This window comes from Lithobates pipiens, unplaced genomic scaffold (genome assembly GCF_037356315.1).
Source record: "Lithobates pipiens isolate NorthernLeopardFrog02 unplaced genomic scaffold, aLitPip1_a1.2 Scaffold_3, whole genome shotgun sequence".
Taxonomy (NCBI): Eukaryota; Metazoa; Chordata; class Amphibia; order Anura; family Ranidae; genus Lithobates; species Lithobates pipiens.
In genome coordinates, this window is record NW_027507790.1 from 115,123,809 (window position 1) to 115,150,052 (window position 26,244).

Sequence of the window (26,244 nt, forward strand, 5' to 3'; positions counted from 1 at the left end):
CTTTAGCCCATGAAAGGACATCAGAACGGAACTGGCCAGCATGGCTAGTCCTAGCAGGGAAGCTTCCAGTGGAGCTCAGCACAGCGCATCTTTACTCGTGACCAACACCTTAGATACTGGCGAAAAAACTGAAGACTTCCAGTAGTGGGAGGGGTTATATAGGGAGTACACTTCTTGCCTTAGGGTGTGCCAGTGTCCATCACCTATCAGTGGCCCTATAACCCACATAGTAAGTACTATGTCTCTGTGTCCCCTGATGTAAGAAAAGAAAAGACTATTAAAAAAGAAAAAAAAATATATATATTTTACTTTCTGCTATAAAACATATCCAATAAAAAAAATTCAAAAATCTATTTTGTTTCATAAATTTAGCCCAATATTTATTCTGTTACATATTTTTGGCAAAAAAAAATCCTAATAAGGTAATATTGAGTGGTTTGCGCAAACATTATAGTGTCTACAAACTATGGGATAAACACTGGATTTTTTATTCATATTCTTATACTAGTAATGGCGGCAATCAGAAACTTATAGCAGGACTACAATATTGCAGCGCAGTGTGACACTTTGTGAGAACCTGTGACGTCAATACAGTGATCAGTGCTAAAAATATGCACCACCACTACTAATGACACTGACTGGGAAGGAGTAAACATCTAGGGTGATCAAAGGGTTAAATGTGTGCCTAACCAGTGTTTCTGTGTACTATGTGTGGTGTTATAACTAAGGGATATGATGGACTTTATTGCCTGCATTGCAGGTAAAGAGAATTCATTACTGCTGGCAGAACAGAGCTCTGCCTTGTTTACATGTCTCTGCCTGTGTCTCTCCTCGCTGATTAGCGGATGCCAGCAGACATCCATTGGCTGACACCAGCTGATCGGCTTTGCACTGTGTCTAATCACAGCACAGCCACGGAGCATGAAGCATTCCTTATGCAGGAGTGCCGACACAGGAGAGCCGATCTGCCGCCGTATAACTAAGTTATGCAGTTGGCAAAAGATTATACAAAGACCACAATAGTTCTAATGTCCTAATGGGGCTATGAAGGAAAAGTATTAATAATATAGTATTTTTAAGCAACTTCAAGCAGCACAAAAATACATAACATTTGCCTTTAATAAAGATTATTGAAAATGTATTTTAGTTGCAAAGAATTCTCTTTCCTGATCTTACCTTTGATAGTAGCTATTTTCTGCTTCAACAGTGGGTGTGTGGCTAGCCTTGCTAATGCTCGAGTTTCAATTGTGCTGTTTGGCTGTAATAGGAAAAACAGATTAGTAACATCTTTGAACACTGAAAAGCTTTTCCACTCTCAAGGAGAAAATGGGAAGCATTAGTTTGCCCTTTAAAATGTGCTTGACAATGGGTCAGTCTCTTTACTGACCCTTCCTCTTCTACCAAATATGATCTTCTTGCAGTGCGTGCCTCTTGTCAGGTATTGCGTTACAGTTTACAGAGATCTATCAGTTGTCTCCTGAGATTGCATAAGCTGACAAATCCTATATATGTTTGTATGTCAAAGAAGGTTTAAATTAGAAGAATGGCAGGAACAAAGGGTTTCCTACTTTACCGACATGGAAAACCACTTTAACTTGCTCAGCAGTGCAAACTTTACCAAGCAGCTCCTGACACACAAACTAAGAAAGCTGATACTTTTTATTGTACACTGATGTAATGTAAAACACATGGGGGAAGGCCTAAACTGAACAATGCATTAATTTTATTCAGATTCTGCTTACAAAATGTGTGCGATCATTCATAAAATCCACATACGGGGTTATGTCATGGATGAGCCCTCGTTCACACTGAACAAGGCTTTGAAATTGTGCAATTTCATCAGAACTCGCACGATTTATCAAAGCTGCATTTTAGTCAGACTTTGGGGGCGACTTGAAAGACATCTGTGCAGGTTGATGCACAGATGTCTATTGAAATCGTTCCCGAAGTCTCCTAAAGTAGTGCAGGAACTACCTTTTGCAAATCGTTGATTTGCCGCAAAGTTGGCGTTGCACAGATTGGGATGCTCCTACTGCCAGCAATATGCTCAAATTTGATCTGTCAAATAGCACCGATGTGAACAGGGGCTAAAGAACCACTTATAATTAAGCAGAATTAAAATCAAAACTGGCTGGATAAAAACGGTCATGGCCTTTTATCTTTTTTTGAAAAACAAGCCAACTATTTGTCAATCCCAGAGTATATTTACAAAAGCTTAAACATTTAAAGCGGTATTAAACCCAAACTTTATATTTTATATTGCAGCTCACTAATTCTTAGATGTGATGGTAACAGTTGTTTTTTTTCCCCCTTACTTTCATCTGGTGATCCAGCCAGATGAAAGTCTGTCGTTTTTCAACAGGACAGGCCCGCCGACAAATGTAGCAGTTAGAGTGTTGAGACAAACTATCTATAGCTGACAAGGTGCTTACAATGATCAGCTAAACCTAACTCTGCTAGAACATCTAAAACACTACCGCCCCCCACCCCCCCCCCCCCCCCCCCCCGAGACCAACAATGATGCTGTTCAAAGGTGCCTATGTGCTCATACCTCCAGAGTGAGGGCACGCTAATACAAGGGGTCTTTTACTGGGCAGACCAATAGCTGAAAAGAAAGAGGAAAAAGCCAAAAAAGAAATCAAATGCAGCCACCACATCTAATGACTGATAAGCTGCATTATTTTGTTAAACGTTTTGTTAAAATTACACATTTTAACAAGAAATTTCTCCAGCCCTCTGAAAACATTACTAGGTCTGTCCACTGGCAGAGTCAGTACTTCTGTCCTCCGAGGGCTGTGACCTCCTGTGAAGCCTGCAGCCAAAGTAGTAAAAATCTAGTGTGGACTGCACCTGAGCACTAATGTCCCAGATATCAATGGGACATACCTGTATAGCAGGAGCAACATCTAAATCAAATGTAGTACATTGGCGTGCAAGTGTGGGCAACCTGGCACTAGACTTTTAATGGCCGTAACCATCAGAAGTAGTAAGTACAGATCTTTCTGTGTGGAGAACTCAAAGTCATTACTACTTAAAAAGAAGTATGGGCTTGGGGGTTTTTCCCCCATCATACTTACCTAGGTGGATGCAGCATCGATTTGATGTTGCATCTGTCCCCCTTCACCTCTACACTGAGAACTGAGGGATCAAACATTGCTGATGGCTCAGTTCTCACAGCTTCCCTAGCAGAGAGCTGCTGACTGTCAATCAGAAGCTTTCTGTTCTGCCTCCTGGGGCAGGGGGAGGGGGGATGGGGTTGCCTGTCTCAGGCTCTAAGGAACTCGTTGAGAAGCTAAGACGAGTGTCTTTGGGGTGAGTTTGTCGCGATGACGTGGTGCCTGGACTGATTCCTGTGACGTCAGGATTTTTTTTTCCCCAACAGGTCACAGGAGTGCAAAACGAATTGCACTCCTATGACCCATAGGAGAATCCCAGCCAAGCAAGCTTACGCTGGACCTCTTATTTAAGCTTTAACCAACACATCAAATTAAGTATCTTACATAATCGGCCCATTTTTTATTTAGAAGTGACAAAATTGCATAATAATTTAGTTGCAACATAAAAAAGCAGAGCCCAGAATTGTCCAAGTCACTAAGCAGTGTCCACAAGAATTCTGGAACAGCTGAAAGGTAACAGCTGAAAGGTAAGCAGAAAAGGGGGTGACAGTACACCCGACTACAATAGTCCTATAAGTAGGCATCACAGTGCTTCTGCTTTTCTCTTTTTATGGGTAATGCTGTATGGGAAATCTCATGACATTACATGGTGATAAAGAGCTGGGAGTGACAGTAAATGATTGTGACACCACAAAGTGGTTAATTGTGGCTCCCGGCTATATATATATATACACACACACACACACACACACATAAAATAAAATAGGTAGCATGCAGACTTTAAAAAAAAAAAAAAAAAAGCGTTGCCTATATACTGCGTAGTGTTTTTTACAATTTAGTAAAATGAATTTGAGGCTCATTTTACAAGCAAATTGGAATGTGGAAAAAGTTTTTATTTTGTCAAGATATTCCTTGTGCAGAAGAAAACCCAAAAATCTACTTCAGTGAAATAAAAAAAAATAAAAAAAAAACTACGGTGCTATGAAAAACCACATAAGACTGTGAAAACAAGAGAAGTAGAAAAAAAACACATTTACATTTCAAATCAAAGCTGATCTACAGTATGTATGACAGCTTTACAGTAAATCATTGATCGCCTGCTTGGTTATGTCATCAGATCCACTCCCTGCAATCAATCTATTCCTATTGACTAAATGGTTTTCTATTTATTTAGATTTGGAAAATACTGTTTTGCCAGACAATGCAACCCTCTGTTCTTGGTCGGTCACACAAGTGGTTCTTTCACTGTACAGTACACAATTCCACTGCCACTGCTTTTCAAACCCAATACACAAACCTGACAGAATCTGTAAATAAACATGAGGCAATGTCTTCTGACTGCTGCAAAAAAACAGCGTTCTGTGCTGTACTCCGGCACGCCAACACGTTACAGATAAACAAAACAGTAATGGAAACCTGAGACACGATCTGTGATTTGTTCTTCTATGACTAGTAAAGGGCAACCCATTATTCAGCAACTGTGGCTGAGTATAAAAGAGGTAAAGAATTAAAAATTTACTCCCAACAGTAACATAAGTAGCACTTCTCAAAGCAAAATTAAAAGGGTACAACCCAAATAAAAAATGTATTATATTGCAGCTAACCAATTTCTAAGGGTGATTTCACACTGCTCTTTTGCAAAAATACGGTAAAAAACACATATGCATTTTTGCATTTCTGGTGCCTTTTGCACCTGTGTAAAAATGACGCAACTCAAAAAAACACACCAAAAATGCAACCACTGGTGCATTTTTGAGGTGTTCTCCAAATGAGGCACCAAATATGCACCAAAAATACAGCACTCCGGACTTTTAAAAATGCAACTGCCCTGCGACTGGTGTGAAGAGTTCCATATGATTAACAGTAATGCATTTTTTTTTCAGCTTTTTGTAAGGCAAAAACTAAAGAACAGATCAGTGTGAAAGGGCCCCAATTCTGATGGCTGCCTTAGTTTTCCTTGTTAAAAGATTTTATTGCATGTACAAATGACATACATATTAGATACAATAATGATTACACAATCACGGTAATGAAGTTTACTCACACAGATCCAAAATTATTATCATTATCTGAATTCATTTAAAGACATAAATGGTGAATTATTAATAAATCCTTAACTAATAAACAATATCATTAATAATTTGTAAATCAAGGATCTTGCAAAATTAGATGCAATCCTCTGAACTATAATAAGATAGAAGCAACTTGTATGCATATTTTTATAATGATATGCGAGTATGAGTATAGTAAAAAAAAAAAAAAGATGAGAGAGAAATGAAAAGATATAAAGAGAAAAAAGGAAAGGAAGAAAAGAAAGAGGGGAAGGAATCCGCAGAATTGGGCTGAGAGCCGCCGCTATTTCTGAAATGAATCTATTCAGGATGATATCTTCTCAATCAACTACCATGGCAAAAGCACTTTCAAATCAAATGATGGAGATAAAAAGTTATCTATCCATGGTTGCCATATTTTTTCAAATTTAGGAATCGTGTTCGACTCAAGAGCTATCCATTTAGCATGAGACATAGTATTGTTCATTCTATTCACAGCTTCATTAGTCACAAAGTCTGGAGTTCTCCAGGCTTTTGCCAGTGTTTGGCTGCTGTGAAAAGTTGAACCAGCAGGTTAAATTGGTAATGTGTTAAGTAATCCGGTTTTAAATTAAGGAAAGCCATTACAGGATCAATAGGGATTTCCTTTTTAAACAATTTAGATGCCATTTTGAATATTACCATCCAAAAATGTTGTGCTTTAGGGCATACCCACCAGGTGTGTAAATATGTGCCCAAATCCGAACAACCACGGAAACATTGTGCTGAGAAAGTCTGTACATATTTAGCAGTTCTAACTGGTACAAGGTACCATCTGGTTATCAGTTTTTGTGCCTCAACTGCCAATACATTGGGGGAGATTGCTTTTGTTACTGATCAAATTCGGTTCCATTCCGCATTTTCTAAAGTTCTTCGCAGATCCAACACCCATTGTTTTTTTTTTTTACATAGGAAGGTTTTCCCAATTCAGGATGTGTTAAAATCTGGGAGTATAATAGTGATATTATACTCCTAGTATGAGGATCATTCTTACAAATATTTTCAAAACAAGTGAGTTGATCAAGTGGAGTATCAGAGTTTAGGTAGGGTGTGAAGAAATGTTTAATTTGGAGGTATCAAAATAATTCAGATTGGGGTAAACCATAAGCTTCACATAGATAAAAGGATGAGGAGTTTACAAATTAATGCATCGTCAAGAGGTTAAGGGATACCCATTCTCTAAATGATTTGGGAGAAACCCATGCAGGATAGGAAGCTGGATTTTTGTAGAATGAGAGGAGAGGATTGGTCATTGATTGTAGACGGCTCCCAATTTTAGTTTTATCCCATAGAGAAAGAAAATGCTTAGTAATAGGATTACGCAATTCTTTGCGGTCTTTAGGGGAAATCCAAAGTAGGTTGGAAATTATCAATGGGTCACATTCTGCAACTTCTATGTGTACCCATAGAGGAATCTTGGAATTTGCTTGATATTTGGTGAGACTAGCCAAATGTGCTGCCTAGTAATGCGCAAAGTTAGGACATCCCAAACCCCGTTTAATTTAGGGAGAAACATGTATTTTTGTGTTTAGAGGAAGCCCATATATGTGTCAATGTTCTATTCTACAGAATTCTCAAAAAACAGGCAGGCACCGGAATTGGTAACACTCTGAATAAGTATAGTATTTTGGGAAGTATTGTCATTTTAATTGCATTTATTCTTCCAAACCATGATAGTGGGATGTGAGACCAGGATTTCATTAGGTTTGATATAGATTTCAGGATTGGAATATATAGATAATTTAATGGAAAAAGATCTGACAATGACACAGTAAGAATGATCTCCAAATATTTGATTGATTTTTAATTCCAATTAAACGGTGGGGGTCCCTGTTTTGCAGAGTTTAGTTCCAATTCTAAAAGGGATATGTTCAAAACTAAGCATTATTTGGGGTTGATTGATAGGCCAGAAAAATCAGCAAATTCATTAAGAATTGGAATAAGATCTGAGACCTGTGGAGAAGAAAGAAATAGTAATATATCATCTGCAAAAAGACAGATTTTGTGTTGGTAACCACCCAATTCAATGCCTGTTATAGTATGATTTGATCTTATTGACTGGGCAAGTGACTCAATTAAAAGCGCAAACAATAGGGGAAAGTGGACATCCCTGTCTTGTACCTCTTTCAATGTTTAACAGTTCAGACTTGTAACCCACATATTTTACACAAGCTTGTTGTTTGTTATATAATGCTATTATGCAATTTATGTAGTTAAGACCAAAGCCCCATTTTTGTAGGGTGTAGTTCATATACGACCAAGAAATAGAATTAAAGGCTTTTTTAACATCTAGCGAAAGAAAACGTGCAGGTATACAACGTGTTTTTGCAATGTGCGCTAGCAGTGTGACTTGGTCTTGATGTATTAGAGATCCAATGATTTTATTTTGGCGAGATGCTAGAATTTTGATATTGGTGTTTAACATTGAAATAGGACAGTAATTAGAGCAGGAAGTTTCATCCGAATTAGGTTTCGGAATCATGCAAATGATTGCCATTAAGGATTCTGGTCTAAAGAATTTATAATCTAATATATTATTAAATGCATCTGCCAACGTAGGGGAAATGATGTCAGCAAAAGTGGGATAATAGAGTGTGCTGTATATCCGTCAGGGCGCTGTATTTTATTTATTTTTAAATCCTTAATGGCACCCATTAAATTTTCTGTAGTTATGTGTTCATCTAAAAGATTCTTATGAGAGGAAGAGATTTGAGGAATCTTTATATACGTGAGAAAAAGGATTCAGCTTCTGTAGGGTTAAACTCTTTTGTTTCGGAGTATAGGGATGATAAGCTAGATCCAAATTTCTGCACTATTTTGAGCGGATTACTGGTGTGTTTCTAGCTCATTTAAGTCCGATTGGTTTATATGATTAATGGATTTTAGTGCACAAGCCAAGTACGTGCCAGATGTATTTGACTTAACATAAAACGCATGTTTAGTACGGTACAATGATTTATCTGCAGCAGGCTACCTTAGCTTTATCTTTTTTTTTAATTTATTTTCACCTGTTGAGCCACATGATGAGTTCATCTGTTATTTTTAACTTTAACAAACCAAGCTGTCCAGAAAAGAAGTCGTCGTCATGTGATTGTGATGACACGTGTGGGGCAGAGCTGGATGATGTGCTTGATATCCCAAACAGGAAGTGATGCGGAAGGATGGCCCCGACTTTGATATGCCAGTTTGTTTTTACTTTACAGTAAGTGCAATTTGAATCTAAATAAAGTGGTTTTAAGTTATACTATCCTATGTCCTGTGAGCTTGATTGCAGAGTGGAGGATGTTATGAGGTCAAACTCTTAAAGGGGCCACTCACCTTTGATGATCTATGTGCCACCAACCTTGAGCATATAAGGAGGATTACCACCAGTATTAATAACAGAATGTGAGCCGGACTGATCCCCAACAGGGAACGTGATTGTGACTGGTTTTTATACAGGTCCACATCTGCAGGTGAGCGCGTAGGCACAGCGGTGGTGGGAATAACTGTGCACAGTATGAAGGTTTGATGAATTTTAAGACTGAACTGCACATTTTGGTGGATTGTGAATAAGATTGCAAATCTTATATGAGAAACACATAAGAGACGTTAAGCATGTGTATTTTGTATATTTTATATTAAAAATTTTTATAAGGGAGAATGTGGGAAAATGTTAATGTTTTGCAGCCACTGGTTTAAATTGCTAGGATATTTGTTACTTAGTATGTATGATTATCACATTTTCACTAATTAAGGGTAGCGCAGAAGTGACACTATAATATAGATTTTTCTATCCAGAAAAGTAGCAGGTAAAGGGCTGAGATAAACTATTTAACATTGACGGGGTCGGCTCGTTTTCATTTACGTCATATCTTTATCCCAAAGTGACTGAGAAAACTGTTGTTTTAACTGCTTAAAAAGTGCTAGCAGGAGTTGGGATTCCTTTGTTAGTTAAGTCCATCTAAATATGCTGGCACATGTAAAGCTGGCCATACATTGATGGAAATTTGTCCGGTTCAGCAGGGATCAGCTGAATTTTGATCAGCGTTAAGGCCCATACACACGATTGGACTTTTTGACAACAAATATGCAAATTAGCTGTTTTAAGGCAACATCCGACCATGTGTATGCTCTATCGGACAAACATTTTTGTTTTTTATCTGACTTTTGTTGGCTGTGTGAACGGACAAACTTTTTGACAACATAAGTCCGATGGAGCAAAGTCCCATCGGACTTATGTTGTCAAAATTTGTGTGTGCACAAAACCAGACTTTTGTACAAAGTATAAACACGCATGCTCAGAACCAATGCAAAAGATCAGACAACAATACAGAAGCTGACCAAAGGGTGACGCCGAAGTAATTGAACGTCCTCTTTTGAAGTGTCATCAGTACGTTGAAATGTCACTACATTCATGTTTGTTGCCTGAAAAGTCAGACCGTGTGTATGCAATACAAATTTACGGCCAACGCCCTTTGTACAAAAGTCCACGGGAAAGTTTGTACAAAGTCCGATTGTGTGTATGAGGCTTTAGGCTGTTCCTACTCAACAGATGTCAATCATTTGATCGATTGTTGACGAAGGGACGCGTTCGGGGAAAAACAAAACAAAACTGTGTATGACCAACTGCCTCTCCCCAGACTGACAATGTTGCTGAAGGGTGACTCTGGAGACAGGTGCTATGTTACTGGCCAGATCACCAGGTGCAAATAAAGGGATAAATGGCAAAAAAAAAAAAAAAAAATCAATGTGGCTGTCACATTTAAGATTGGTAAGCTGCAATTTATTACATCTTTGTTTTTATGTTTAACGCTGCATTATTCATTTGCAAATTTTTACAATAACTAGTAAGATGCCAATGCCAATAGTGATTGTCAGTAGATGGACCATATCAATTCTAGCTGTATACATACTTTACATTTCATTTATCGGATCTGGATTTTTTCAGTTAGCTTTTCTGTCAAATTTTGTCTAACTTTAGCTTTAAGGCTGGGTTCACACTGCTGCGGGGGGAGATCCGGATGTGATTCGCACCGCAAATCACATCCGATCTCCGTAGCGATGCGAGTACAGCCATACAGATAGTATGGCTGAATTCGCATCGCTCCCGCAGCAAACTCGCACGGGACCCTTTTTTTGGTCCGCAACAGAATCGGATCGCATGGTGGTTCACACCATGCGATCCGATTCCTGTGCGAGTCGGCAGATCGCACTGCGATATGCGGACGGATCTGGGGGTGTCATTAACATATCATTGACACTCCCAGCCGTCCGCATAGGGCAGTGTGAACTGCCGGCGGGAGTAATGCGATGCGGGAAAACGCCGTGGATTCGCGGCGTTCCCGCATCGCAGCGGTGTGAACCCGGCCTAAAGGAAAGAAAGAAAAAAATATATAATCGCAACAAAAAATAAAAAATTGTGGAAGAAAAGTAACACTTTCAGTGGATATCTTCATTTTCCTTAAATTCTACATTGCAGATACACATTAATGGAGCTCCAAATGAAAATTAAATAATTGAGAACTTCTTGTAAGGTCTCAGCAACGGTGAGGAAATGTGCTTGTGAGTCATCATGCCAGAGACCAATTCAAGCTGAAATAGTTGGTGGAGTACACAAACACAGCTAAAGTGAAGTCACTGGGTTTGTGGTAAGCTCAAAATGCATGCTAGTTTGGATGCCTTGTCACTGCCAACAGAACATAGAACAGTTGGAAGGGAAGCAGAGAAATCGCAGGACTCACTCAAGAGTCGTCTCCTGTATATGGATGATAGTAGCTTTTCCTTTTGCAAAAAGAAAAAAAAATACATAAAGTTGTACAGATAAAAAAAAAATTCTGGTCTAAAAAATAAGCATTTTTTTATACAAAAATTGAATTTACTGCTGAATATAATAATAATAAAATATAGTCGACCTCTGAGTTGTTTTCAATTCGAAACCTGCTCTACAACCAGGCCTGAAAAACGATGCTGCAAGGTGAAGTGACATATTTTATGTATTAACCAACATGTGCTACAATAAATCTAGATGTGGAAACTGTGCATATTTCATAAATCATGGTGCCAAATAAGCCAATGAATCAAAGACTGTGTCCGAACAATCAACAGGAAACATGGAATTAATTAGCTTGCACCACATACTGCTTACGTTCCTGAGGAACAGACATATCGATTTTTACTGTATGGAATGAACATAATAGTAACGTGCTAGAAAAAAAAAAAATTATGGCTGCATAGGCTTCACCTTTTTGAGCGATCAACAGCCAAATATGAGTTCAACCCACAACTTCTGGAAATGCCAAAATGGGTTTAAATAAGGGTAAGCACAGTTTCCAAAAGATAATAATTTTTAATGTTTTCAAACAACATCGAAGACAGAACACAATTCTTAGCTTAGACTGAGGTCATTTCAGTTACAGCTTTCAGGACTCTTGGCGGAACTAAACCCTCATATCCTTTACAGCCAAGGAAATTGCTGTCTTGACCTCTGTTTGATCTGCAGCCATCATGGTGCTACACATATGATCAGTTATGACACCAGCCATTTGCTAGCTTGACAGTTCACTTGGAGGTACAAGCAACTGTGACAGTTATAATTCATGGCACAACCTAAATGTACTGTTTTGTAAAGCAGTTAAATTGATGGGTTAAATTCCGCTTTAAGATAAAATTTGTCATTCTGTTTAAGTGGTGCAAAAACTGTTGATTCACAGGGAGGGGTAGAATTATACCTCTTCTGAAAAAAAAAAAAAAAAAAAAAGGGATGTAAAAGGAAAACTGTAGCTATGAAGTATTTAGGCTGCCATTACCGATCTCTCTTTCTGAAATGCTAGCAACTGTTTTGTTATGAGTCTCATCAGACAGACTCACTATCCCAAGATCAAGTATGCAGGTCTGGAGCCCTGACTTTACTCTGCTCGCTCCCGAGCCACCTTGTCTGCGTCTAGAGTGGGTGGCTTGACCCTATCCAATGGCTCCCGCTGCTATCAATCTGCCCAATGAGGGAGACAGCCGCAAAAGCCATGGATTACGCGCACATTACTGGATTGGATCAGGCAAGTAAAAAGGGGGGAGCTGGAGGGATTTCACAGAACAGCAGGTTTTTCACCTTAATGCACACCATACGCAGTTCCGAGTGCTTTTTTTCTGCACTAAAAATTCATGCACAGTGTTTTCCATGTATTCCAATGGCTCTAGTTCACACCATGCAGTCAGTTTCCAGTGCAGAAACTGCACCCCAAGGTTTTAGAACCACTTTAATCTTTAATGTGAACCTTTGATTGTTGCCCTTTTTTTATCCAAGGTAAATGTGTTGGCAATGTGCTGTGTAAATGTGCTGGCCTACCAAAACAAGAAAACAGACTCAACACCTATATTGGGGCATTTATAAAAATCCAGGCATGTCCCGTTTCTTTTAAGCCATTTAGAGTACATGCCTAGCATTTAACAGCAGATGTGTTTTTATTATAGTTGTTCCCTCTTCATGTCAATCAAAGCACAAGTTCTAAGCATAACTTGCTGAGATGTAATTACAGCAGGAAAGCTCAGCTTCTGGGGATTGGGAGTGAGAAAATGTAACTGCCAGTGAAATCTAAAAGAGCAAAAACGATTTTGAGTGAAATGCTTTGCTACCCGACAGCCTCTCAAGGGTGTCAGGTAGCAATGGACTTTCAGAGGGATGTTTTCTCTTTAACACCAGGACACCATGCCACTCCAAAAAATTGTATGATTTCTGTTTGCTATAATCACTTACATATTTCCAGAGTGTCATTAAACCTATAGTATTATTTTCTATCCTAAGCCACCCCTTTAAAGTCTTACATACAGAACCAAAACTTTCCCCCATACACACAAAATCAACAAGGTCATAAATACATGACAAGAAGTGACATCAATTATAGCATTCTTTGCAAGTGGAATATTTTTTTACTTTTTTACCAAATACTGTCAGAGAGAATATTAAAAGACAGAAAGTTGAGACATTACCCACTTCTCAAAATTCCAGAAGAAATGAGAAACAGATTCCACAGCAGGAAATTTCCCAGACTCAAAATATAAAAACATAAGGAAATTGAATATTCATTTAAAATTTGGTTTTGTAATAAAACCTAACATTGTTTGCTCTAGACACACACCAACAACTTTCTTCTTCTTATCGAACGTATTTATCAGCATATAACACGCACCTTCATTTTAGGAAGGACATTTCAGGATTTTTTTTTTTAAATGAAGAACTTTGAAGCAAAATAAGGGTCAGTGCCCATCAATGGAGCCTCACCATTGCCCATCTGTAGCCTGATCAATGCCATCTGCAGCCTCACAATTGCCCATCAATGCCCATTCTGCAGCCTCACAATTGCCATCATTACAGCTTGATCAATGCCCATCTGCAGCCTCACCTGCAGATTACTGCTGCCTTGAAGGGGACAGGGATGGGGGCAGGACGAGCGCCGTCAGATTACATACATCGCAAATCTCCTGTTTACTTGGCAGCCTCTTTAATACAAAGTTCTATGATAGACAGAACACTGGTCCAATGCCGGACCAGGAGACGGGACTTCCTATTTGAGAGGCTCTCGTCCCATCCCCTCCTAGGCAGCCCAAATTGCAGTATCGGTGTATAACACGCACACACTATTTGCTAGGGATGCACCGAATGGGTTTTTTGGTGCCGAAACCGATACCGAAAATGAAAAATACACTAGGCCGAAAACCGAAACCGATACCGAAACAGCACCGATACCGAAAATGACTGTTTTTAAAAAATATTTTTGTACAGGAGGTGGTCAGAGACTGGGGACATGGTACAGGAGGTGGTCAGAGACTGGGGACATGGTACAGGAGGTGGTCAGAGACTGGGGACATGGTACAGGAGGTGGTCAGAGACTGCATGCATGGTACAGGAGGTGGTCAGAGACTGCATGCATGGTTCAGGAGGTGGTCAGAGACTGCATGCATGGTACAGGAGGTGGTCAGAGACTGGGGACACGGTACAGGAGGTGGTCAGAGACTGGGGACACGGTACAGGAGGTGGTCAGAGACTGGGGACACGGTACAGGAGATGGTCAGAGACTGGGGACACGGTACAGGAGATGGTCAGAGACTGGGGACACGGTACAGGAGATGGTCAGAGACTGGGGACACGGTACAGGAGATGGTCAGAGACTGGGGACACGGTACAGGAGATGGTCAGAGACTGGGGACACGGTACAGGAGATGGTCAGAGACTGGGGACACGGTACAGGAGATGGTCAGAGACTGGGGACACGGTACAGGAGATGGTCAGAGACTGGGGACACGGTACAGGAGATGGTCAGAGACTGGGGACACGGTACAGGAGATGGTCAAAGACTGGGGACGTGGTACAGGAGATGGTCAGAGACTGGGGACGTGGTACAGGAGATGGTCAGAGACTGGGGACGTGGTACAGGAGATGGTCAGACTGGGGACATGGTACAGAAGATGGTCAGAGAACGTGGTACAGGAGGCCTCCCCCATTGCAGGCCAGTGTCCCCCATTGCAGCCAGTGTGCCTGTGCCCCCCTTTGCAGCCAGTGTGTCCCCCTTTGCAGCCAGTGTGTCCCCCTTTGCAGCCAGTGTGTCCCCCTTTGCAGCCAGTGTGTCCCCCTTTGCAGCCAAGTGTGTCCCCCTTTGCAGCCAAGTGTGTCCCCCTTTGCAGCCAAGTGTGTCCCATTTTGCAGCCAAGTGTGTCCCATTTTGCAGCCAAGTGTGTGTCCCCCATTGCAGCCAAGTGTGTGTCCCCCATTGCAGCCAAGCGTGTGTCCCCCATTGCAGCCAAGCGTGTGTCCCCCATTGCAGCCAAGCGTGTGTCCCCCATTGCAGCCAAGCGTGTGTCCCCCATTGCAGCCAAGCGTGTGTCCCCCATTGCAGCCAAGCGTGTGTCCCCCATTGCAGCCAAGCGTGTGTCCCCCATTGCAGCCAAGCGGGTGTCCCCCATTGCAGCCAAGCGGGTGTCCCCCATTGCAGCCAAGCGGGTGTCCCCCATTGCAGCCAAGCGGGTGTCCCCCATTGCAGCCAAGCGGGTGTCCCCCATTGCAGCCAAGCGGGTGTCCCCCATTGCAGCCAAGCGGGTGTCCCCCATTGCAGCCAAGCGGGTGTCCCCCATTGCAGCCAAGCGGGTGTCCCCCATTGCAGCCAAGCGGGTGTCCCCCATTGCAGCCAAGCGGGTGTCCCCCATTGCAGCCAAGCGTGTGTCCCATTGCAGCCAAGCGTGTGTCCCATTGCAGCCAAGCGTGTGTCCCATTGCAGCCAAGCGTGTGTCCCATTGCAGCCAAGCGTGTGTCCCATTGCAGCCAAGTGTGTGTCCCATTGCAGCCAGCCTGTAGCCTGTGCAGGGAAGAGAGCCGCCTCCGTCGCCTGTTTGATCACAGCGCCGGGAACATCACAGCTTTCATTTCAATAGCTGTGTGTTCCCGGCCGCGCGCCGTCACACACAGCCCCTCCCGCTTGTCCTGGCACTTTGATAGACAGATCATCCGTCCAATCCTGCGGATGATCTGTCTATCTAAGTGTCCGGACAAGGGGGAGGGGCTGTGTGTGACGGCGCGCGGCCGGGAACACACAGCTATTGAAATGAAAGCTGTGATGTTCCCGGCGCTGTGATCAAACAGGCGGCGGAGGCGGCTCTCCAGTGCTATGCACCCCCCATGATGGGCGTCACCAGGGGCGGGGCGGAGCCCCGCCCCCACCCAGGCCACGCCCCGTTTTCGGCTCCATTATCAATTTCGGTGCATCACTACTATTTGCACCCGACTTTCACACATATGCAATCCGATTCATGTCCGAATTGTCAGTTTGCAGTGCGATATGCAAGCTGAAATGGAGGTGTCGTTAACATATAATGATACTCCCCAGCAGCTCGCATATGGCAGTGTGAACTGCCGTTGGTGTCAGGTGCGATGCGGGAACCCGCAGTTGAATCGCAGGGTTCTCGCATCGCAATAGTGTGAACCAGCCCTTAGGGTCCATTTACATGGAACAGATCTGCTCACAGATCCCCCACTGATTGGAGATTATCTGGACAGATGTCATATCTGTGCCTGTTCTGTTTCTGCAAAGTGGACACTGGCAGCTCTATGGGTGGCCGGGTGTAAATGGACCCTGCTGTCTGTTTACATCAGGCTACCTCCAATCCACTCAGCTGGGACAAAGAAAAGGCCTGGGAAATTTAGACTGAGCAGACAATTTTTCCAGGGACTGGGGGGAGGTGGTCAGGGTTTGCAGAGGCAGTTGGTGATGGGATATTCACGGAGTGGGTCCACTGCATTGTAAAGGGGCACTGTGATACAAGGAGGACCGCACTGTAATGATTACAGTGCCCCTCTACAGTGCAGTTCACTTTATATCACAGTACCCCTATCACAGCGTCCCTTGCAGTTATACCCCCTTTTCTCTCTAGTCAGAGTGCCCCCTTTTACAGTCCCCTGCACAGTCCTACCTTTGGCAGGGCAGAGGCAGGATTCAGCCTGAATGTCTTCCCTAGGGTCTCCCACCCTACCAATGATATCATCCTATCGGCAGGGCAAGGGGCAGAAGGAGTTGCAGATCTGGATTATATTAACAAGCAGGTGATTACACACTTGTTAATATGAAAAGACCCCTGTCCTCTGTGCAGATCTCCAGTTCCTCCCACCTCCTGCTCTGCTGATAGGATGACATCATTGGCAAGACGTGAGAGCCAGGTGAGGAGACATAGGCATGATTGTTTAATGGGAGGTGAGCTGTGCAGCCTAGTCATTAACAGGCCACAGACCCGTACCAATCCATGGCCCGGGGGGTTAGGGACCCTTGCATTAGCCAGCTCTTGTTAGGACATGCTGCAGCCCTATGGCCAGTGCAGGCCTGCTGCTGTCCAATCTACTCCAGACTGGATGGCCCAGAGGTAGGTGGGTGTAAACAGACAGTCCATTTATATATGCCTGTGGGGCTCCATGGAACTTCCATCTAGGTCAGCCAAAAAAGGTGGACCTGATGCTAAAGGGGCCTTACTAAGAAGCAGAAAGCAAAGACCAACAGCTTTATTTTCTGAGTGAGTAGTATGTATGGATACACTGATCATCATAGTCTTTTCATTACTGTGGGATATTTTACAGTACTTATTAACTGCATAGGTCTCACTTCAAACATTTTATAGGCTGCTGTAAAGTCTTTATTACACCCTCTCTCTATCAAACCCTAGAGAAAAACTGTAAAATTCTTTAACGACCAGAGGTCATTGATGCCTTTGCCAAATAACTCCAATTTTAGCAACTAATAGTATGTATAGCTAAATAATGTTTATATTTTTAAGGTTATCTAAGGATTTTATTTATTACAATTTTTCTGTACCAAGCAAAAGTTTTAGGAAAGTGTGAAGAAATGCTGTAAAGTAAGAATGCTTTCAAAAATATATTTTATAATTGTTTATTTTTTTATTTAAAATAAAGGCATAGTGAGCAAACAGAAGTAAAATCTAAATCAAAGCAATATTTGGTGTGACTACTATTTTTTGACTTCAAACCAGCATGAGTTCATACACTTGCACAGTCAGGGATTATGTACGATTGGCGTCAGGTGTATGATTAACCTATTATACCAAGTGGGTGTTAATAATCATCAGTTTCATATGCAGGGTCAAACACAGTCAAACTGACTGAAACAGCTGTGTAGGAGGCTTAAAACTGGGTGATGATGAACAGCCAAACTCTGTTACTAAGGTGCGGTTGTGAAACACAGTTTCAGGTCACAGGCCATACACTATGGCAAGACTGAGCACAGTAAAAAGACGAGTAGGGATGCAATGATATCGACATTGGTGCCAATGCTAGGCATTTTCACGAGTATCGTTACTCGGGAAAATGCTCCAATGCCAAAAACCTGTACCGGAAGTGACGTCAGTTGGGGGAAGGGGACACCTCCTCGCCTCCGGCAATAGGGTTCGGAGCAGTACGCGCCTTATGGCACCAGGACGAGGTTGGGTCGTCAATAGAGAAATCAAAATCAAATCAATATTTGGTTTGACCACCCTTTTTGCCTTCAAAAACAGCATTTTTTTCTTCTTGCTACACCTGTAGTTTTTGAAGGAATTCGGCTGTTCAGGGCTCTGTAGGAGCCAAACCATCACTTCCAGGACTCTTTATTTTATTTATTTTTACGCTGAAAATAATTTTTGATGCCATCGGCTGTATGTTTGGGAACATTGTCCTGCTGCAGAATTTATTTGGGGCCACCCACATGCCTCCCTGATGGTATAGAATAATGCATAAGTATCTGAATGTATTTTTCAGCATTAAAGAGGAAGTAAACCCTGATGGGGTTTACTTACTCTTTCCTTGAAAAGGTAAAGCATGATGGGCTACTATGCATCACACTTGAAACCGAAGCCTGCAATGTCACCGCTGTCCCCACTAGCAGTGAGTGTTCACCCCTCTTCCTTCCAGGGTCGCAAACTCTGGCTCTGTGACTGGCTGGAGTTGCGCAGGAACCTCCAGTCACAGCATGATCCCTTTAGAAATGGCACAATCTGTCCTTTCTAAAGTGTGTGCGTAGACATCGGCGCACGGCTTTATTGTAAATATCTCCTAAACCGTGGAGGTTTAGGAGATAGTTACATAGTTAGTCAGGTTGAAAAAAAGACACAAGTCCATCCAGTTCAACCAAAAAAAAAATTAAAATTATATATACACACATATATACATACACATACATACAATAAATATACCAGCCCATATACCCAATTCTATACCCACAGTTGATCCAGAGGAAGGCAAAAAACCCCAGCAGAGCATGATCCAATTTGCTAAAGCAGGGGAAAAAATTACTTCCTGATCCCCCGAGAGGCAATCTGATTTTCCCCGGATCAACTTTACCTATAAATTTTAGTACACAGTTATATTATGTACACTTAGGAAATAATCCAGGCCTTTTTTAAAGCAATCCACTGAGCTGGCCATAACCACCTCTGCAGGGAGTCTATTCCACATTTTCACAGCTCTTACTGTGAAGTAACCTTTCCGTATTTGGAGATGAAATCTCTTCTCCTCTAGACGTAAAGAGTGCCCCCTTGTCCTCTTTGTTGACTTTAAAGTGAATAACTCGACACCAAGTTCCCTATATGGACCCCTTATATATATGTACATGTTGATCAAATCCCCCCTTAATCTCCTCTTATCAAGAGTGAATAAATTCAGTTCCTCTAATCTTTCCTCATAGCTGAGTTCCTCCATGCCTCTTATCAGTTTGTTTGCCCTTCTCTGCACTTTCTCCAGTTCCCTGATATCCTTTTTGAGAACTGGTGCCCAAAACTGAACGGCATATTCCAGATGAGGTCTTACTAATGATTTGAACAGGGGCAAAATGATATCTCTCTCTCTGGAGTACATACCTCTCTTAATACAGGAAAGGACTTTGCTCGCTTTGGAAACCGCAGCTTGGCATTGCATGCTATTATTGAGCTTATGATCTACCAAAACCCCCAGATCCTTCTCCACTATGGATTCCCCCAGTTGTACTCCCCCTAGCATGTATGATGCATGCATATTCTTAGCCCCCAAGTGCATAACCTTACATTTCTCAACATTAAACCTCATCTGCCACATAGTCGCCCAATTAGACAGGACATTGAGGATCGGCTTGTAAATTGGTGACATCCTGTAAGGACGTTGTTGCACTGCATAGCTTGGTGTCATCTGCAAAGACGGAAATGTTACTCTTGATCCCAGACCCAATATCATTTATAAAGATATTAAAAAGCAAGGGTCCCAGCACTGAACCTTGGGGTACACCACTCATAACCTTAGACCATTCAGAGTACGAATCATTAACCACTACTCTCTGAATTCTGTCTTTTAGCCAGTTTTCTATCCATCTACAAACTGATGTTTCCAAACCTGTAGACTTTACCTTACCCATGAGCCGTGTGTGCGGAACTGTATCGAATGCTTTTGCAAAATCCAAATATATCACGTCCACCGCCACCCCTCTGTCCAAGGTTTTACTTACCACCTCATAAAAAGAAATCAGGTTTGTCTGACAACTCCTGTCTTTCATGAATCCATGCTGTCTGTTGCTCAAAATATTTTTTTCCTGCAAGAACTCATCTATGTGGTCTTTTATTAATCCCTCCAGTATCTTCCCAACTATAGAAGTTAAACTAACGGGTCTATAATTACTTGGTAAAGACTTTGTTCCTTTTTTAAATATAGGCACCACATTGGCCCTGCGCAAATCCAGTGGTACTATTCCTGTCATTAATGAGTCCCTAAAAATGAGATACAGTGGCTTTGAAATTACAGAGCTCAATTCTTTTAGGATCTGTGGATGGATGCCATCAGGTCCAGGTGCTTTATCCACCTTTATTCTGTCCAAATATTTCTGGACCATATCACTTATGAGCCATTGTGGATTTGGGGCTGCGTCAGTACCACCCCCATTGTGGACATGAGCTCCCCCATGCTTTTTTGTATACACAGAGCTGAAGAAAGTATTTAATAAATTAGCCTTCTCTTTGTCCCCAGTCACCCACTCCAGATTATTTTGCAAAGGGCCTACATGCTCAGACTACCTTTTTACTATTAATATATTTGAAGAATTTTTTGGGGTTTGTCCTACTGTCTTTTGCAATCTGTCTTTCATTTTGAATTTTTGCATCCTTGATTTCCTTTTTACATATTCTTTTATATTCCTTGTAACAAATGACACTAGTGTTCCTTCATTTTTATATTTTTTGAAAGCTCTTTTTTTTATAGTTGATAGCTTTTTTAACTTTGGCCGTGAGCCACATCGGCTTTATTTTTAACCTTTTAAACTTATTGCCCATGGGAAAATACTTTGACGTGAGATCACAAACAAGCTTTTTGAAGAATTCCCATTTCTGTTCTGTGCCCATTGGTGCCAATATTCTCTCCCAGTCTAAGTCCTGGAGAGCAGCCCTCATCCTTGGAAAATTAGCTCTCTTGAAATTAAGTGTTTTTAGCTTACAGCTAACATCAAATGAAATCATGTTATGGTCACTGCTACCCAGATGTTCTTTTATCTGAACATTAGTAATACGTTCTGCATAGTTTGAGATTACCAGGTCCAACAGAGCATCATTCCTAGTTGGGGCCTCAATAAACTGTACCATAAAATTGTCCTGTAATAGGTTTACAAATTTTTGCCCTTTAACTGTCCCAGCAGTGCCATTACCCCAGTCAATTTCTGGGTAGTTAAAATCCCCCATTATTATCACTGTCCCAGCCCTTGCAGCCCTTTCCATCTATGCAAGGAGCTGAGTCTCCACCTCCTCATTAACATTGGGTGGTCTATAACAAACTCCAATGATTAACTTTGAACTACGCGCATCTGTATGCAGTTCTACCCATAATGCCTCAGACTCATCACACTCTCCGTCCACCAGGTCCTCTTTCTCACTCGCTTTGAGATTATTTCTCACATACAGACAGACCCCTCCACCTTTCCTTTTTACTGTCTTTCCGAAAGAGTGCATAGCCAGGAATATTAATAGCCCAGTCATGTGAGGAACAAAGCCAAGTTTCAGCAATACCGATTACATCATAGCTCTCCTGATGCACCAGAGCTTCCAACTCGCCTATTTTGCTTGGCAGACTACTGGCATTGGCGAACAAACATTTTAATGTATTAATATATTTTGACCGGTCACATACTATCCTCTTGGGTGTTCCAAGATTACAACTAGGACTTGCTACTATATTTACCTTGGGTTTATGTGCTTCGGTTACCCCACCACTAATGCCCCTAATATTACCCTCTGGAATATGCTCCACGCTGACTATCTCTATCTCTGAACCCACCCCCCATCACCTAGTTTAAAAAACCTTCTAACTTTTTGGCCATCCTCAATCCCAGCTGATCTGCACCCTCCTCATTTAGGTGCAGTCCGTCCCTTCTATAGTACCGGTTATCGACTGAGAAGTTGTCCCAGTCCTCCAGGAACCCAAACCCCTCCTTACTACACAAGCTTTTGAGCCACTTGTTTACTTCCCTAATCTCCCTCTTCCTTTCTGGTGTGGCTCGATGTACTGGTAGTATTCCTGAGAATACTACCTTGGAGGTCCTTTTCCTTAACTTAGCTCCCAAGTCCCTAAAATCATTCTTTAGGACACTCCATCTGCCTCTGACTTTGTCATTGGTGCCAACGTGCACTATGACAGCTGGGTCTTCCCCAGCCCCTCCCAGTAATCTGTCCAACAGATCCATGATGTGTCGAACCCGAGCGCCCGGCAGACAACATACAGTTGGGCACTTCAGGTTGTTGTTACAGATTGGCCTCTCTGTCCTCCTAAGAATTGAGTCCCCTACCACCAGAATCTGTCTTTCCTTTCCCTTCGCTCCCCCCCCACTCTCACTGGAGGAGTTCTTCTCCTGGCAGCTAGGAGAATCCCTCAGCTCCAGCAGTGCTGGTCCCTGACTTGGATCACCAATGTCACTCAATGGAGCGTACTTATTGGGATGCTCCAGCCCTGGATCGGCCTCCCTGGCACTTGCCCCTCTACCCTTCCTGACTGTCACCCATCTACTCTCTGCTACTGCCTGCACCTCCTTTTCTCCACCCACCTCTGTGCTGGCCCCTGCCGTGTACTGTCCTGGTTCTCATTTAGGGTGGAGGGGCCTCTCAGTGCTGACAGTTGCTTCCCCAGATTCAGAACCTGGGCTTCCAGGGAAACAATGTGCTTACATTTTGCACAGCAGTATTCACCCTTGATCAGATGATCAAGGAACGCATACATGCCGCAAGATGTACACCGAGTCGCCTCTCCACACCCGCCAGTCATCGTACCTATTAATACAATCAGTACACAGGTACTCACAGACCAGCATGCACCCACAATGCACAAGTACTAACAATATACACACACTACTCAGACAAACACTCGGGTACTTACACTAAACAGCTACTATGACCCCTGTTATAACCTCCTGTTTTCAACTCTGGTTTTTAACTCACCACTTTGACCAGTTCCACTTAGACAGAGTTCTCACAAACTCAAGATGAGCAGGCTCAAATTAGTTCAACCCAAACTTATATAGACCTCAAGCACCTGTGCCCAATTAAACCCTCCCCTTAATTAGTAGGCTGAAGGAAAGAAAAAACAAAACAAAAAAAAACACTATTTAAAAAGTGACAGAAAAGGGTATAAAAAGCTACAAGAAAAAGCCCCAAGAGAACCTAAAAAGGCAACCCAGCAGTCACCAGCAGTCAAAAAGCAATACTTATTGACACTCCCCTCAAGGCTACACTGTTCAGCTTGCAACCAGCAGTTTGGCAATTTCATATTCCAGCACCTACAGGTAAACGTTAATATAGGCTTACCTGTAGGTAAAAGTGGTTGTACAGGGTGTACAACCACTTAAGAATAAATTGCTTGTATATCACTTTAAAATTGTACTGGCTCCAGCCACAATACACAGGCTTTGAGCTTAGTCACTAGTGTGCAGGATGTCATGTCCACAGGCCCCTCACTACACATTCCTTCAGATTTTTTAGATTGTAAGCTCTAATGAGCAGGACCCTCGGATTCCTCTTGCACCCAATTTTAATGTCTGCCTTTATTTTATTAAGCACTGCGCAAACTGTTGGTGCTACATAAATCCTGTATAATAATAATAATAATAGACATCTTCAGAGAGCGGATTGGATGTCATGCATCTCTCAATATTATTATTATTATTATTCAGGATTTATATAGTGCCAACGATTTACGCAGTACACGCTTTACAATATAATACTTTTATACTATTGCTATGGGAGCTAAATATGCTTCCAGTGTAGCAAATTCAGTAATGTCAAAATGGAAAGAAATTTATGAAAAATGGCCACAACTGTAGCTGTACGAACAATATATAGACAATATGATTATATTCTCAGAAGTTACAGCAGAAAGTCTAGAAAAAGCTTTTTAAGTATATCAACAACAATAGATATGATCTGAGTTTTACAGTGAAAAGTAGAGACCAGGTTCATTTTTTAGATTTTAAGTTTCTTTCCCACTATATTGCCACCATCCCAGCTGGATATACAATACACCAAAGGGACAGTTTACAAGAATAAAGAGAAGCTGTGATTTAGATGAAGATTTTTTGAACAGTAAGCGAATGTTCTAATGGAGAGAAAAGGGATATAAGAAAGAACAATTACAGATAGCGAGAAGGAAGGTGTTTGAGAAAGATAGGGAGAAACTGTTTTGAAACGAGCGACAAAGAAGAATAGAGTATTGAATGTAGTTTTATTACAGATTTTAGTGTACAGTATAAAGGATTAAAAAAAATTCTAAAGAAGCATTGGCCAGTAATACTAAAAGATGAAGTGTTTCCCAGAAACCCAAATTTTGTTCATAGAAAAGCTCCATCGTTGCGGCCCAGATTGCTACATATTGTGATAGACTTTTCCAAAAACACCCATTTCTTTATTTGAAGTAAATAGATTTTTTTTAAGTGCAATAGGTGTAAAGCATGTAAGAGTACAGAAAAAAACTGAAAAACATTTACTTCTATATACATGAATAAAATTTATGAAATAGGAGATTTCATCTTGTGTGATGTCTTCCATGTTGTTTACATATTTGAATGCCCCTGTGGGCTACAATACATAGGAAGGACCATGAGGAAATTAAAAAACAAGGAGAGAACATTTTACCTCCTTTTAAAAAGCATAGTGTTTCTAGACATTTTAGAGAGACACATAGGAGAGATCCGAGTGGGCTAATATTTAATGGAACAGATCGAGTCAATAACCATTGAAGAGGTAGTAACCTGATAAAAAGATTTCTAAAACAGAAATAAAATGAAGCTATGAGCTTGAGACAATAAAACCATGAGGATTGAATAGAGATGGATTGAACTGTTTTTTGCCAAATTTATATATATATACACACACACATACACACACACATATATAATTAAATTTCTATATATTTCCTTTAGCATTAAGACCTCGTTTTTATAATTTTAGGTGGTTAAAACACACATATGCGATTTTGAAGTAGAGTACCTATTTAAAGTAAGGTGTAGAGTTCCACTTTCAACCAGAGCCCTTTTAAAAGCTCAAAATGTGTTATTTAATAAGGAGAATATTGTTACCAGTTCTGTAATAAATTATATTTTAAGTTTACATTTCAATAGCGGTTTAGTTGTGATAAATAAAGCATATATCTGTTAATGTAAAAAAGTATGTGGACATGTATGGTGTCCAAACTGCTCCCTGAAGACAAAATTCATGGGGGGGCGTTTAGGACATTACATCATTCGGCACACTTGTGGCCAAGCTTGCAGCCTCGTTATTGTGGTTGAAGCTGGTGCCGTTATAAGGTGGTATACAAACGATTTAATCCTAAATGTCAGGATTGACACTCAGACCATGTAAGTGAAATATTTCATATTGCTCTTTAATAAAATAAGGGTTTTACACGATTGAAGCTTCCCTTTCCTATCTTGCATGGTTCTCCACTGTGGTAACTGAATGAGAGTTCAGGATAAAACTGTGACAAACGGGAGAATGAGAGGCTGGATGAGAGTGGATCAAGGGAGTATAGATGGTTCATAATCTTTCTGGCGAGTTGCTATAGTGAAAAGGAGGTGGTGGAGGCTGTGTCCATTGTGGTGGAAGACAGAAGTTTGTGAAACATATTCAAGATGCAGACACACTTTTTTGAAGCACTTTATTTGGATGTGCTTTAATTCTAAAGCACCGGACACTTTATATGGATTCATGGACTTTTTGCACATATATAGGTCTACTGTTGAAGAAATTCCCCTTGAGGGAACCAATGACAGATCTAGTGTATTCCATCTGAAAGGTTGAAAAGCAAAGAAATCTAATTAATGATTTTAGGTCCAGTAATGGGCAGTTGTTGGTTTTTGGACTTTGGATAGATTAGAATAGAAACCTTGAAACTATACTTTTGAAGCAGGTGCCACAAATACTCCTTGTGTCTAAAAATGTATACAAGGCAGCCATCAAATCTGCCTCATTTTGGATCCAAAGCTGGCAGATCTGAACATAAATGAGTGAGTAGGGATAAAACTCTACCTTGTAACCTCTCA

The 26,244-nt window shown here is 41.4% G+C and overlaps 1 protein-coding gene across 3 annotated transcripts in view; it reads right to left on the reverse strand.

The window, feature by feature from the left end:
* SRFBP1 (serum response factor binding protein 1) overlaps positions 1 to 26,244 on the reverse strand; it is a 208,416-nt gene that overhangs the window by 31,447 nt on the left and 150,725 nt on the right. For 2 of the 3 annotated variants that reach the window (XM_077462208.1, XM_077462207.1), the window contains one exon: positions 1,177 to 1,258. The exons of the other annotated variant lie outside the window; for it this stretch is intronic. In XM_077462208.1, the coding sequence (XP_077318334.1) occupies positions 1,177 to 1,258 (82 nt within the window). The remainder of the gene's footprint in view (positions 1 to 1,176; positions 1,259 to 26,244) is intronic. 3 annotated transcript variants of the gene reach the window in all.